Below are 15,625 nucleotides of genomic sequence, written 5' to 3'. Positions count from 1 at the left end.
CCTAAGCACTTCTAACCTCGGAAGTCCAAAACCTTGCTCTGTAATCCATTATAAGAACTATAGTCTGTCTCGGATAACGCAGAAGTGTGAAGAGGGCACAAGGCCGCTCTGAATTTCTGAAAAGATTTTTTATTAAATTTTTGCCTTTACCAATTAAGATATAACAAAAAGGGGTGCGTTTACTAAAGGCAAAAAGACTGCACTTGCACCCATTTTCCCCAGAGGTTAGTGAATGTCGTGAAGCTTTTTTTTTTTTTTTTGTAGAATACCCAATCGGGTAGTGCTTGTTTCCACATGATTGGGCAATGGAAATCGGCAGAGCTTTACTACATTCACTAAGCTGTGGGGAAAATGAGTGCAACTGCACTTGCAAAGTTCATAGTAAATGCACCCCAATGCTTCCAATGGTATATTAAACCAAACAAAAGGGAGAAAATAAGGGAAGTTCATTGTTAGGATTTACAAACACTTTAACCATTTTTCTGCCTTTTGGTGTAGACTAGAGCGTATGACAGCGGCATACATACAGAAGCCACATTTGTGCCAGACATATCTGCTATTGGCCCAAATGCCGTAGTGAGCAAAATTTTAGGGCATTCATATACTGTTAACTCTAAAGTAATAAGCTGTAAGGCATTTTGAAGGGTTGCTACTGGACAATTTTAAGTACTGTATTGCCATTTCAGCGGCTTTTTACTTGATGCGGCATGATCTCCTATTTTACCAGAAAAAAAATGTGCATTATATTGTGTTTATGTGCACTAAAATGAATTTGTGTATTTTTACAAAAAAACTGGGTTTGATCAACGGTTGCACTTATATTGTGTGACCAAAAAAAAAATAACTGCCACCATTTTATTCTACAGGGTCCATTTTTGGATAATATTTATCGAAAGGGATTGAGGTTGGTTAAGTAATGTTCAGGCCTAAAATGTATATACAGTTGTGTTCATAAGTTTACATTCCCTGGCAGAATTAGATTTCTTGGCCATTTTTCAAAGAATATGATAACAAACTTTCCTTTCACTCATGGTTAGTGTTTGGCTGAAGCCAATTCTCATCAATCAACTGTGTTTACGCTTTTTAAATCGGAATGGCAACAGAAACTACCCAAATGACCCTGATCAAAAGTTTACATACCCTGGTGATTTTGGTCTGATAACATGCACACAAGTTGACACAAAGGGGTTTGAATGGCTATTAACCGCTTAACGCCCGCCGCATGTATATGTACGTCCACAGAATGGCACGTACAGGCATATGGGCGTACATGTACGTCACTGCCTTCTTGCGGGTCGGGGGTCCGATCGGGACCCCCCCCACATGCGGCGGGCGTTTTACCTCCGGGAGCGATCCGTGATGAGGGGGCTGCTGTTCGTTTTTGTCGGCCCCCTCGTGATCGCTCCCAGCCAATCCGGCAACCCCCCCGCCGTGTGACTTCCTCTGCCTGTGTAATGTAAACACTGGCAGAGGAAGTGATGTCAGCTCTCCTCTCTGCGGTATTTTCAATCCGACAAGAGGAGAGAAGACATCACAGTAAGTGGCACCAACACTACACTGACACCACACACATAGGCACACTTAACCCCTTCCGATCACCCCCCCCCAGTCCCCTGTCACAGTGTCACTGATTGCAGTGATCATATATTTACTGATCACTGCATTTAGTGTCAGTGTGACAGGCAGTTAGTGTTAGGTCCAGGGTAGCCCCGTACCCTCCCTAATAAAGGTTTAACCCCTTGATCACCGCCCTAGTTAACCTTTTCACCCCCTATTGCCAGTGTCACTAAGCGATCGGTTTTCTGATTGCTGTATTAGTGTCACTGTTGCCGCTAGGTAGCTAATTTTTTTTTTTTTTATTGCAAATTTTTTTTTTCTTTTGATGTGGCTGAATACATTTTGGCCTAAATTTTGGACTAAAATTTAGTTTATTCGATTTTTCTTATAACAAAAAGTAAAAAATATTGATTTTTTTTCAAAAACGCCGCTCTATTTTTGTTTATAGCGCAAAAAATAAAAATCGCAGAGGCAATCAAATACCATCAAAAGAAAGCTCTATTTGTATGAAGAAAAGGACGCAAATTTTGTTTTGGAGCCACGTCTCACGACCGCGCAATTGTCAAAGCGACGCAGTGCCGAATTGTAAAAACGCCTTTGGGCATTTAGCAGCATATTGGTCCGGAGCTTAAGTGGTTAAAGGTAACCATCCTCACCTGTGATCTGTTTGCTTGTAATTTGTGTGTGTCTATAAAAGGTCAATGAGTTTCTGGACTCCTGACAGACCCTTGCATCTTTCACCCAGTGCTGCACTTAAGTTTCTGGATTCTGAGTCACAGGGAAAGCAAAAGAATTGTCAAAGGATCTGCAGGAAAAGGTAGTTGAACTGTATAAAATGGGAAAGGCATATAAAAAGATATCCAAGGAATTGAGAATGCCAATCAGCAGTGTTCAAACTAATCAAGAAGAGATAAATGAGGGGTTCTGTTGAAACCAAATCACAATCGGGTAGACCAACTAAAATTTAAGCCACAACTGCCAGGAAAATTGTTCGGGATGCAATGGAAAAACCCAAAAATAACTTTAGGTGAAATGCAGGACTCTCTGTGTGGTGGTGTGGTGTGGCTGTTTTTAAAATGCACAAAAAGAAGGCACTTGAAGAAAGATGGGCTGCATGGCCCAGTCACCAGAAGAAAGCCATTACTACACAAATGCCACAAACTATATGCCAAACAGCACAGAGACAAGCCTCAAACCTTCTGGCACAAAGTAAGTTGGAGTGATGAGACCAAAATTGAGATTTTTGGCCATAAACGCTACAATTGGAGAGGAGTCAACAAGGCCTGTGATGAAAGGTATGGAGGTGGATGGCTGATGTTTTGGGGATGTGTGAGCTACAAAGGCACAAGAAATTTGGTCAAAATTGTTGGCAAGATGAATGCAGTATGTTATCAAAAAATAATACTGAAGGAATATTTGCATTCATCAGCCAGGAAGCTGCGCATTGGAACGTACTTGGACATTCCAACATGACAATGATCCAATACGCAAGTCGACCTGTCATTGGCTACAGCAGAATAAAGTGACTGTTCTGGAGTGGCCATCTCAGTCTCCTGACCTCAATATCATTGAGCCACTCTGGGGAGATCTTAATCGTGCAGTTCATGCAAGAGGGCCCATGAATTTCCAGGAACTGGAGGCTTGTTGCCAAGAGAAATGGCCAGCTTTAGCCATCTGAGAAGATGAAGAGCCTCATCCAAAAATACCACAAAAGATTTCAAGCGGTCATTGATGTTAAAGGGGCAATAAGAACTGGGGTATGTAAACTTTTGACCAGGGTCATTTTGGGTACTTTCTGTTGTGATTATGATTCAAAAAGAGTTGATTGATAATAAATGGCTTCAGCCAAACCCTAACCATGGTATGTGTGGGGGTGGGTGCGCTAGTGATTAGTACTCTATACATATAATTTATGCAAGTATTATATATAATAAGTAAAGTGCATATGTTCAACAACACCAATAATAAAAAGAATTGCAACAATGGTAGTGATACTCTGGCGTATGTATCTAATATAGGGATATATCACAGTATTCCTACTAGTATCCCATCAGAATCATACACCGTGCAACAAAGTCCTATAATAATTTCTGCATGGGTGATTCTTTAAACAAAGTCCATATAAAGTCCTGTGTGATTGAAGTCAGATGTGTGCTCAAAAGATCAGTATGCTGTTCCACCTTCACCAGTAGTAAATATAGACACCCAAAGTGATTATATTTAGATGGTTCCTTACCAGATGGTATTGACCCTTATTTTGATACCAAAAAAAGGAGTCATTTAGCGCTTTTACAGGTCAAGCCTGTGTGATCGAATGCGTCCTTGCACCTGTGTTTCTTGCAGTCATATGGGTTCCAGTATTATATGAAAAAACAGAATATTGCCAACATAGTGTAACTTTTTTATTTGAAAAAAGCATAATACAAAGAGCCAAATGGCTGCTTACTGTTAAGAGTGCCCCAAATTCGGCACTGAGGCTTGCTCGCATGGGTAGATAGGATCGTGGATCCTGTTCATAATCCCCTGATTATTTGGGTAGCAGCTATAGTTTATTGATTTATTTATTACAATTTTATTTTGGCGTAAGATTTTTTTTCTTTACAAACACTAACCATGAGTTTAAGTTTTTTGTGTTATCATTCATATTCTCTGAAAAATGGCCAAGAAATCAAAAATTCTGCCAGGGTAAACTTATGAGCACAACTGTCAGGGGCGTAACTAGAAATCACAGGGCCCCATAGCAAAATGTTGTGTCATGTGGCATAGTGTCAATGCAGCGTGACCTGTGCCCCATACAGCGTGACCTGTGCCCTATACAGGGTGACCTGTGCCCCATACAGCGTGACCAGTTCCCCATACAGCGTGACCAGTTCCCCATACAGCGTGACCAGTTCCCCATACAGCGTGACTTGTGCCCAATGCAGCGTGACCTGTGCCCCATACAGCGTGACCTGTGCCCCATACAGCGTGACCTGTGCCCCATACAGCCTGGCCTGCCTGTGCCCAATACAGCCTGGCCTGCCTGTGCCCAATACAGCCTGGCCTGCCTGTGCCCCATACAGCGTGACCTGTGCCCAATACAGCATTGCCTGTGCCCAATGCGGCATGACATGTGCCCAATACAGCGTTGCCTGTGCCCAATACAGCGTTGCCTGTGCCCAATACAGCCTGGCCTGCCTGTGCCCAATACAGTCTGAACAGCCTGTGCCCCATACAGCATGACCTGTGCCCAATGCGGCATTACCTGTGCCCAATACAGCGTTGCCTGTGCCCAATACAACCTGGCCTGCCTGTGCCCAATACAGTCTGAACTGCCTGTGCCCCATACAGCGTGACCTGTGCCCAATACAACATTGCCTGTGCCCAATACAGCCTGGCCTGCCTGTGCCCAATACAGCCTCACCTGTGCAGAGGAAGAGGCAAGCCGGCCGGATCAGCAGAGAGCGGGATTGCCCGCTGTAATAGCTTTCATTTGAATATCCCGTCTTCCCGGGGCTCATCGTCACATATCCCCACCTCTTAGCCCAACGCCTTTGATGACGTCACATGTCCCACACTGGACCGGCGTTCTGTCGATCAAAGGTGCCGGACCAAGAGGTGGAGCTATGTGACATGAGCCCCAGGAACACTGGAAGTTCTAATGAAAGCTATTACAGCGGGCAATTCCGCTCTCTGCTGATACAGACAGCTCGCCTCTTCCTCTCCTCTCTCTTCCCCTGGCTGGGAGACCATGCCGGCGATGCTCTTATCCAGGGGCGGACTGACAACTCATGGGGCCCCCGGGCAACAGGAGATCATGGGGCCCCCTGTATCCCTGCCCACACTCAAGCTACACCCACACACATCATGGGGGCACACAGCAGGGCCTAGGGGCATGGAGCAGGGCCTAGGGGCCGATAGCTGGGCATGGGGCACAGAGCAGGGTGTGGGGCAGACATCAGGACATGGGGGCACAGAGCAGGGCATAGGGTAGACAGCATGGCATGGGGGCAAAGAGCAGGGCATGGGGCAGACATCAGGGCATGGGGTCACAGAGCAGGGCATAGGGTAGACAGCAGGGCATGGGGGCAGGGTATGGGGCAGAGAGAGTGGAGGGTATGGGGCAGAGAGAGTGGAGGGTATGGGGCAGAGAGAGTGGAGGGTATGGGGCAGAGAGAGTGGAGGGTATGGGGCAGAGAGAGTGGAGGGTATGGGCAGACTCTATGGCATACTGGGCATGGAGCAGTGTTCAGAATGCTAGGCACTGGCAGGGATACTGTATAGGGACACAGGACAGACAGCAGAGCAGCAGCAGACCTAGATGCAGAGTAGCACGAGAGGTAAACATACCTCTCATGATTCGCTCCTCCGGCCGCCCCCCCCCTCTCTTCTCGTCCGTCCGGTGATGGCAAATGGAAGCACCTGGGTGGACGGAAGGGGGGGGGGAGCCGGCCGGAGGAGCGAATCACAAGAGGTCTGTTTACACTGCAGCCCTAGCAGGACGCAGTGATTCGGGACCCGATCTACCCGTCAGCTAGTTGTGATTGACGGGTAGATCGAAGGGGACGCGATCATGGGGCCCCCTACTGGTCACGGGCCCCATAGCGCCCGCGTGGGTCGCTATGGCGGTAGTTCCGCCACTGACAACTGTATATCATTGAAGGTAAAACAAATCTCTAGCAGCGAAAGGGACACCCCCCGCACTCCCAACAAACAATACCTCACTTGTTTGGCTTTTAGGTTAAAGCCCAGGACAAGACCCAGATGCAGCCTCCTAGAAGGTGTGCTGTATGTGCAGCAAAGCCAAGCACCAACTTGGAAAAGCCACTTTGCCCTGAGTGTTTTAGTAGCCTGGTCAAGGATAACTCAGAGACAGCGTGTCATAAAATCCTTTTGTCTGTTAGGGATTAGGGATGAGCTTCATATTCGAGTCGAACTCATGTTCAACTCGAACATCGTATGTTCGATCGTTCGTCGAATTACGAACGTTTTGGGTCGTTTGCGCCAAATTAGAGTTTTGTTTCACAGACCATAATTCACTGCGGCATCGCTGGCTGATGATTGGCCAAGAATGCACTATGACCCACATGCTTGGCCAATCACAGCTTGCAAAAAACGGAGAGCCGTAATTGGCCAAAGCCAGGGTGGCTTTGGCCAATTATGGCTCAGGGGGTTTAGTACACGCCCCATACTATAAAAGGCCGCCTGCAGGTCGGCCTTGTGTAGTGTGTTGCGGTGGTTAAGAGAGGACAGAGAGAGTGTTATTTTTTGCAGGTAGATAGTAGAGCTGCACAATTAATCGTCAAGAATCGTTATCGCAATCTTTTTCCCTTTGCAATTCTTGACACAGGGCTTCATGATCTTTGACATGAAAATAATTTTCTCTCTGCACTTTGGTATGCAAAGAATTTCCTGTCTGCTCTCAGCCAAAAGTCAGTCTGGGCAATCTGCCAAGTCTGGGCAGCCTGCCAAGTTTTGAAAACATTCTTTATCAGTGGAAAGTTAAGTCTAAACATTGTATCACTTCAAAGGAATAAACTTCTGTATGTAAATTAAGGAACGTTTAAACACTTAAGGACCGCTTAATGTAAATATACGTCAGCAGAATGGCACGGACAGGCACATGCACGTACCTGTACGTCCTCTGCTTGACGTGGGTCGGGGGTCCGATCGGGACCCCCCCCGGTACATGCGGCGGTCGCGATCGCTCCCTGGAGCTGAAGAACGGGGAGAGCCGTATGTAAACACGGCTTCCCCGTGCTTCACTATGGCGGCGCATCGATCGAGTGATCCCTTTTATTAGGGAGACTCGATCAATAATGTCAGTCCTACAGCCACACCCCCCTACAGTTGTAAACACACACAAAGTGAACCCTAAATGTTACTGCGCCACCTGTGTTTAACTCCCAAACTGCAACTGTCATTTTCACAATAAAGAATGCAATTTAAATGCATTTTTTGCTGTGAAAATTACAATGGTCCCAAAAATGTGTCAAAATTGTCCGAAGTGTCTGCCATAATGTCGCAGTCACGAAAATAATTGCTGATCGCCGCCATTAGTAGTAAAAAAAATAAAAATGCAATAAAACTATCCCCTATTTTGTAAACGCTATAAATTTTGCGCAAACCAACCGATAAACGATTATTGCGATTTTTTTTTTTTTTTTTACCAAAAATAGGTAGAAGAATACGTATCGGCCTAAACTGAGGGAAAAAAAAATTATATATGTTTTTGGGGGATATTTATTATAGCAAAAAGTAAAAAATATTGCATTTTTTTCAAAATTGTCGCTCTATTTTTGTTTATAGCGCAAAAAATAAAAACCGCAGAGGTGATCAAATACCACCAAAAGAAAGCTCTATTTGTGGGGAAAAAAGGACGCCAATTTTGTTTGGGAGCCACGTCGCACGACCGCGCAATTGTCTGTTAAAGCGACGCAGTCCCGAACTGTAAAAACCCCTTGGGTCTTTAGGCAGCATATTGGTCCGGGGCTTAAGTGGTTAAACACCAATCCTTTTTCTGACAGCTCTTTTCAAGTTAAAATCATTATTTTTTTGCTAGAAAATTACTTAGAACCCCCAAACATTATATATTTTTTTAGTAGAGACCATAGAGAATAAAATGGCGGGTTTTTTTAATGCAATTTTTTTGGAAAAAATTACTTTAATGAATTAAAAAAAAACTAGCCAGTAAAGTTAGCCCATTTTTTTTTTTTTTTTTGTATAAATGTAAAAGATTTTACGCCGTGAGGATCGTGATCTTCATTCTAAGCAAAAAAAATGTTGGCCAGAATCGTGCAGCTCTAGTAGATAGGGCAGGCAGGCTAGTCCGTTAATGTTACAGTGTGTAGAGGATATAGATACATCTGAGGTGTTGTACATATATTTATACACTGTATAGTTTAGCTAGATCAGTTCTTCCTAATTTACTGGCAGGCAGGTGATTGTGCTAGCTGCAGTATTCTTACGTGGTTTATTGCCTGTGTCCTCTGTAGTTTGCACCTAAAGCTACTTGGTGTGTACTGGCCGTGTGCTCTTTAGTTTGCACCTAAAGCTACTTGGTGTGTACTGGCCGTGTGCTCTGTAGTTTGCACCTAAAAGCTACGTGGTGTGTGTACTGTCTGTGCCTGTGCTATTTTTCGCAATGATTTTCATCCATATTGCAGGGACCAGACATTACATTAAAGCTGTAAGCAGTTTTAAATTACTTTTTTCTTATAGTAATCTCATTTTGTGCAGGGACAGTTCTAAACATGTGCCACTTCACAGGCATACTATAGACACCCAGCAGGTACGATATTTAAAGGAATTTTTCATTTTTTTTTTTTATTTAAGCATCATTTTTAATGATGCTTAAATTAAAAAATTAAAAATTCCTTTAAATATTGTACCTGCTGGGTGTCTATAGTATGCCTGTGAAGTGGGTGTCTATAGTGGCCGGGATTCAGAGAGATCGTCTTATCTTTAGTGCGGCGTAGCGCATCTAATATGCACTACGCCGACGTAACTTAGAGTGGCTCGTACTGTATTCAGAAAGAACTTGCTCCCTTTCTTTCAGCAGCAAGGCCAATCCAGACGCTGCAACGAACCAGCAATTTGCAAGGAGGACGGGGCTGGTTTAAATAGGCCGCTCAGGCCACTGATTGGTCCGAAGTAACACAGAGTTCAGAACCAGGCTCCGACGGACAGCAAGAAGAATATCAACTGAGCAGTGGCTCAGAGGCAAAGACCTGGACCAGCAATGGAGAGGTCCTGTGTTCAATTCCACCCAGAGCCAACTGGGGGACGACCACGCCTCGCCGCCCGCCCGGCACGGTAGTGATCATGACACGCCCCTTGCGGCCAGCGTAAATATGCACCCAAGGTACGACGACGTAAGGAGACTTACGTCGGTCGTATCTTGCAAAATTCAGGGCGTATCTCAGTTCCTGAATAGGCGCATAGATACGACGGCGCACATTTGGACTTACGACGGCGTATCTGGAGATACGCCGTCGTAAGTCCTTTCTGAATCCGGGCCAGTATGCCTGTGACAACGTCTTTGAGAACCCGGGTCTTGCCCTAGGGAACATGTATCAATGGAAAAAAACTTTTAAAAACGGTTGTTTTTTCAGGAGTCCTGAAAAAAACGACAGTTTTTAAAACCTTTTTTTCCATTGATACATGTTCCCTGGGGCAAGACCCGGTTTCTCAAAGACGTTTTCACAGGCATACTATAGACACCCAGCAGTTACAATATTTAAAGGAATTTTTCATTTATTTATTTTATTTTTTTAATTTAAGCATCATTAAAATCACTGCTCCTGAAAAAACGACCGTTTTTAAAACTTTTTTTCCATTGATACATGTTCCCTGGGGCAAGACCCGGGTTCTCAAAGATGTTTTACGACAATAACTTGCATATTAGGCTTTAAAATAAGCACTTTTGAATTCGAACGTTCGAGTCCCATAGACGTCAATGGGGTTCTAAATGTTCGCGCAAACGTTCGGTCCGTTCGAAGGTTCTGGAGCGAACTGAACGGGGGGGGGGTGTTCGGCTCATCCCTATTAGGAAAGAAATCGCATCCACTTTCCAATCATTTAAGAGTTTGATGGATAGGATGCAGGGTCCCCCTACAATCCCATCTAGGGCCGCCAGTATGCCTTTACTGTTGGAGCCCAGTCAGGATTGTGATGGGGAGGACAGGGAAGGGGAACCTGGGTCACTGGCCTCCTCCTTTTTAAGCAGACTCAGGTTCTGAAATAAAGCATGATTCCTCCAGGGGGTCCAGGTAGAGGCTGTTTCTGGACAACCTAGGCGACCTGCTTAAAGCGATTTATGACACTTTGGAGATCAGAGAGGAGTCGGTACAACTTTCAAAGCATGACCTAGTGTGTCAAGGGTCTAGTGCACCAGAAATGTATGTATTCCCCAAACATAAATCTCTGGCTGGGTCTATCAGGCTGCAGTGGGAGCTTCCTGAAAGGAGATCCTTCCTTCTTCTTTTGAGAATGAAGCGGCCCACCCTTAGAACAAGATCTCAAAGCTGGATGCGCCACTGCCTAGGGTTTCTAAAAAGGCAGATTTGGCCTTCGATGACCTAGGGTCCCTTAGGGACCCCATGGACAAAAGCAGGGATATGCTTTTGCATAGGGCCTGGAATGCTGCCTCCATCAGCCTGAAGTCAGCCCTAGCAGCCACTTGCCTTGCCAGGAATTTTGGAGTTCTGGTTTGCTCCAATTGCAGTCTCGCATTTCAGCAGGTACATCTGGGCAGCAGCTGCTTAAATATTTTCCATCAGTGTTCATGGCAGTCGGCTTTCTGGCAGATGCCTCAGTGGAGTCAGTTAAGCTGGTAGCTAGGTTGGCAGAACTGGTAAACTCTGCAAAAAGTGCTGTATGGTTCAAGGCTTGGACGGGGGACGCAGGCATTCCTGTGGAAAAAAGGAAGAAGGTAGAGGGCAAATGTGTGGGTTTTTTTTTCTTCTTTTAGGGTCACAGGCAGCAGACCCAGCAGGAGAGAGAGAGAGGGCTGTCCCAAAAAGCACTGGATGGCACACAAAGTGCGAGGAAGAGGGAGCATCTCATTTAATCCTCCAAGTCTCCACAAAGCCCCAATGACTCCCATCTCCCAGTGGGAGGAAGGTTGGGGGACTTTTTCCTAGCCGTTTTTTATAATCTCCAAGATGGAGGAGTTCAGTTCAAAATCCCCCCCCCCTTCCAAAATTTCTTGTTGCCCTGAGATTGGGAAAAGTTACAAACTCAGTCTTTTAGGGGAGCTGGTGGATCAGCAGGTGCTCACGCAGGTACCCCAAGGGGAACGCTTCCAGGGATTTTACACACACGTATTCGTGGTCAAAAAGCCCTCGAGGAAATTAAGGCTAATCCTGAATCTCCGTCCTCTCAACGGGTCCTTGAAGTACAAACTCTTCAGAACGGAGTGCATCTTCACAATGACAAACCTAGTGGACGCCCAACGCTAGTGGAGCCATGTGCCAGAACTTGTTCTCACACTGGGCCCTGTGAGCTTCCAACTCTAGTCTTTAGGACACTGGCATGGTTTCTGTAATAACCATACCCAAAATTCTATTTTTATTACTGTCTGTGCTGGCTTTACCTCCATCCTGGGCAGAAGCCCAAGTTATGGGTGTTCCTTGCCATGAATCCTGGTGCCTCCTCTGCTTCATTTGTTACAAATTAAAGGCTGAGTCTACAACCTCCCACAGCCCCCATTCACCGTCAGGTACTACTGTAGTCGTCCTCCCCTCTGAACTAGCTGGCAGCTGGAAAGATTGCAGGCTCAGTCTTTTAACAGTAGCAGAGGAGGCATGGCTGCAGAATGAGGGGGGTCTGTGGGAATTGCAGGCTTAGCCTTTTATTTGTACAAATAGTGCACAGGAGGCACACTGATGCATGGAAAGGAAGGCTGCAGATGTTCTGTCTGCAGCATTTGGAGGTGGCAGGGGTTGTGCAGACTCTGTGTCTGCACTGCCCCCTGTGCTCTGTACAGTCGGATGCCCATCTCCTTTGTCCAGCATTATTGGATGGGGATTGAAGGGCCTAGCTATCCAAACCACAGCAGTGATTTTAATGGGGACAAGTACTATGTGCACATGGACCCCTGTTGAATTTAACCTGCCTTTTTATTAGACTTCTTTAATGAACATGGAAATTACAACTTTTCTTCCAAGTTGGTAGTTTAGTTTTAGTTTCCTACATTTTTCCTATGGCCACTTAACCTTCAAGTGTGACATTGTGGCAGCTTGGAGAGAATATATCTGTTGTCCATAGGGGATGTGTACATGATGAGTTGGCTGAGACTTTCAACCAGCTCCCCCATCTGTGCTAGGTCCAGAATGGTAGAAACAGTGGTGCAGGTTACACTGTCTGGCTCTAAATTTGTGTTTGTTTTATATTCTATGTATGTGTGTATAAGGCCTCTTGCACATGGGCAAAAGAAAATGGTTTCTTTTTGATGGATATGCGAAAATGCATTCAGTTTCTTAAAGATTTTTATTCCCGTATTGCGTTTTTAGAACTGTAAATTCTTTTTTTTATTTAATTTTTTTTAAATATCTGGGATCTGGAAATTATAAGGCTGACCCCATTATGTATAGTTACACCCCTCTAAGATTAACTAAAGGTGGTTCACTACAGAATTTCAGGAGAGCAAATAATACAAATAATACTGCCCTGCAGGAGAATAAACCAGTTTTACACCATGCTATACCGTGCACTACTTGCAATACTGAGTGTTTTGGTGCCATTTATTTTATATGGCTCCTAAATGTACTAAAAAACTGTTTCAATGTACCTGTGTTGCAGTCCACGTGGTAGCACTCTAACGTGCATTTTGGTGCGCTCCATTGGAAGATTTAGTATAGGTGTGATTTTTAGTCTATTGTGGTGCATTGTCAGCCCATATAAATGAAGCGACTGCCTGAACACAGCGTGCGGCTTCCGACGTACAAGCGTGTAGGGAGCCAAAATTGTTCAATCAACATGGCTATCAACCTTTGCGTTCCATAAACTAATGATGTAATGACTTTGGTTTAATATTTCGGTCCTCGGTCCATTGCACGTCCTCTGTCACCACTAGGCCAAAATAGGCATCCCTTTACTAAATTACAAATAGTTTTTATACAGTGTCCTTTGAATGGCACAGCTAATAGATGTCTTTGTACAGCACAGACTGCAATGCAGACAAATCTAACAGCAGATAATGTATGACAAGCTGCAGCCATGAGGAAGGCACTGCAGGTTGTGTCCATTAATAAAACCGTCACAGCTGATCTTGAGAATAATCACGTTGGGCCGTTTTGTGATTTTTTTTTTTTATTATTATTGTTGCATATCTAAACTAAAAGAGAAATATCTGTTTTCTCATTTCCAAAATATTTTCAATTTCTTAAGACAAACACATCTGAGTAAGCAATATCCTTCTACATCATACAACATTGGCATAATATAGAATACTCATCTGTAAGGAGTCACCTGTTCTCTGCTAGATTGCTAAACTGCTAACTATTCCCAAGAGATGGATACCTTCCTGTTTTCTGTAAGCTAGGCGATTGGAAGACTTTCCCCTTTAAATGTCCTGCATGACTAGATTGCTGCCGGCTCTGCAGAGACATGGTAAATAGTTCTGCAGTTAACCACTTCTGCGCTGCTGCATTGTAACAAATCGCCACAGCAGACCAAAGCCTCATATAATAAAGAGATTAGGGGATTTATGAAAGGCCATTAGAACAAGACACACTCGCTGCACAATGATCGTATTAAATCACGTGACCTACGTGTGTAACGTTTACCTGACTTTAATATTCAGTTGCCTGCTTCTATATAGCAGTAGTATGATAAAAATGGGCTGCTTTGTGAAATCCTGGGTTTTAAAAAAATAAAAATAAATGATTCTGTTGGGGATTTTGGTGCTACTTTGAAAGCGAGCTCTGTTTAATTAGTTACTATGCAAATATGATGAGAAGGCGTAGTGGGCGAACCTGTAATAACATACACGAAACAAACAAGAGCTGACGGCATAATCACATTCATAGTTGCTCCCAGGAGTATTTGACTTTGCAGTCAGCCGGCAGTCTGACACCAGCGAAAAAGCCAGTGTGTTTAAGATGGCGTTTCCACCGTCTGTCACAAAGCAGCTTCATATCCATGCTGCTTGTATAATCTAATGCTGCGGAACTGAAAGCCATTCGTAATGCTCCCTCCAGTAGGCAGTCATACAGTCTGTGTGATGACATCACTGACAAAGCTTAGGGAGTAAGTCGATTCTGAGAGCGAGGAATATAATGACTGGTTGCCATGGAAATGTTCTTCTGAACAGCTGCTGATTTGTTGCTTGAACATAGGTTTTTACGTGCAAGATCCAAGCTCTGCGTGATAAGCTGTGGAGCTTCCTGGTCCAGTCTTTTTATGCTGTACGGCACACAGAGGGCTGGAAATTGATGAGGCCGGGCGATCAGGACAAAATACAAGCAGGTATGTCTGTCCGCACATTCCATTTCTACATGATTATAGAGTTCAGAATATGTACTGATGATGTTGTGCTCTGATTCATTCCTTTGTCAAGGTTCAGTCTTTATTGAATAGTATTTGCATGAAATATTTTTGATATGCTTTTCCTAGTTGAATTATAATGAGACGAAGAATTGTCATAAATGTCATGCTTATTTGCACCCAGATGAAAGAAACCCATGCTACAGTAATGATCTGCCCCCGGATCAAAGTGTTTGGTGTGGTCTGCATGGTGTCTGCTTATCTGGCTTTGCAGAGAAATATATACAATTTTCCACATGACTTAAATGAGGGGAAGCTATGGAGGAAGAAAGGTTATGCATCATAAATATTGAATTCAGAGCTACTACTAACCACTCAAATATGAAGCATCAGCAAAATCAGACCTGTTTACTGCCAGTATAAATGATGCTCTTTTATGTTCCCTGAGAAAGACCTACTAGAGAACACAAATGGCTACGTGCAGACTCGTTTGTTGCTTTTGTTGTTATTTTTTATGCATAGGTAGTAGTGGCATGTGCAAGTCTATTGCTGAGAGCTTTTCATTGAACAATAACTCACATTCTCAAGTGCAGGCTAGCAGTGTCACACACTAATAGTAATTGACCACTGTCAACGTCTGAAAAACCAATAGTATTACAGGTCATCCTCCAAATCATTTGCACGTATGTTTTCTCATACATAATGCAAAACAGCTGATCATCTTTTTGCTTACCACACCAGCACTGTTCATGAAACCTTTTTATAATTGCTTTTAAAGCTGCTTTATTTTTTTAATTATTTACATGCAGTGTTCATTAGGAAAAACCTTTCTTCGTAAATCAGCACTTGTGCATTAGCACTTCCCTTTTTTTTTTTTGCATGTATTTCCCAGAAGAAGTCTTGCCCTTAATCCAGTATAGTAAAATACTGCTACTGCAGTGGAGCCTGCTGCTGTATGACTGACTCCTTCACTGCTGGAGGGGGTCTGTTTGTAGCATATTAAGAGGAAAAAAAACAGGTGCACCATTTCCTGGCAGCTGGCTTTTCGTAGTAAATTTCTGAAGGACAGTTGCTTCAAACAATCACATGCATCCTTTTT

General features: G+C 44.1%; 1 protein-coding gene across 2 annotated transcripts in view; it reads left to right on the top strand.

Moving 5' to 3' along the window:
- Nucleotides 1-15,625, top strand: part of BTBD8 (BTB domain containing 8) — a 124,368-nt gene that overhangs the window by 84,588 nt on the left and 24,155 nt on the right. For both annotated transcript variants that reach the window (XM_040360036.1, XM_040360035.1), the window contains exon 13: nucleotides 14,379-14,508. In XM_040360036.1, the coding sequence (XP_040215970.1) occupies nucleotides 14,379-14,508 (130 nt within the window). The remainder of the gene's footprint in view (nucleotides 1-14,378; nucleotides 14,509-15,625) is intronic.

This window comes from Rana temporaria, chromosome 7, assembly GCF_905171775.1.
Source record: "Rana temporaria chromosome 7, aRanTem1.1, whole genome shotgun sequence".
Lineage (NCBI taxonomy): Eukaryota > Metazoa > Chordata > Amphibia > Anura > Ranidae > Rana > Rana temporaria.
This window is presented reverse-complemented; position numbering and strand designations above follow the sequence as displayed.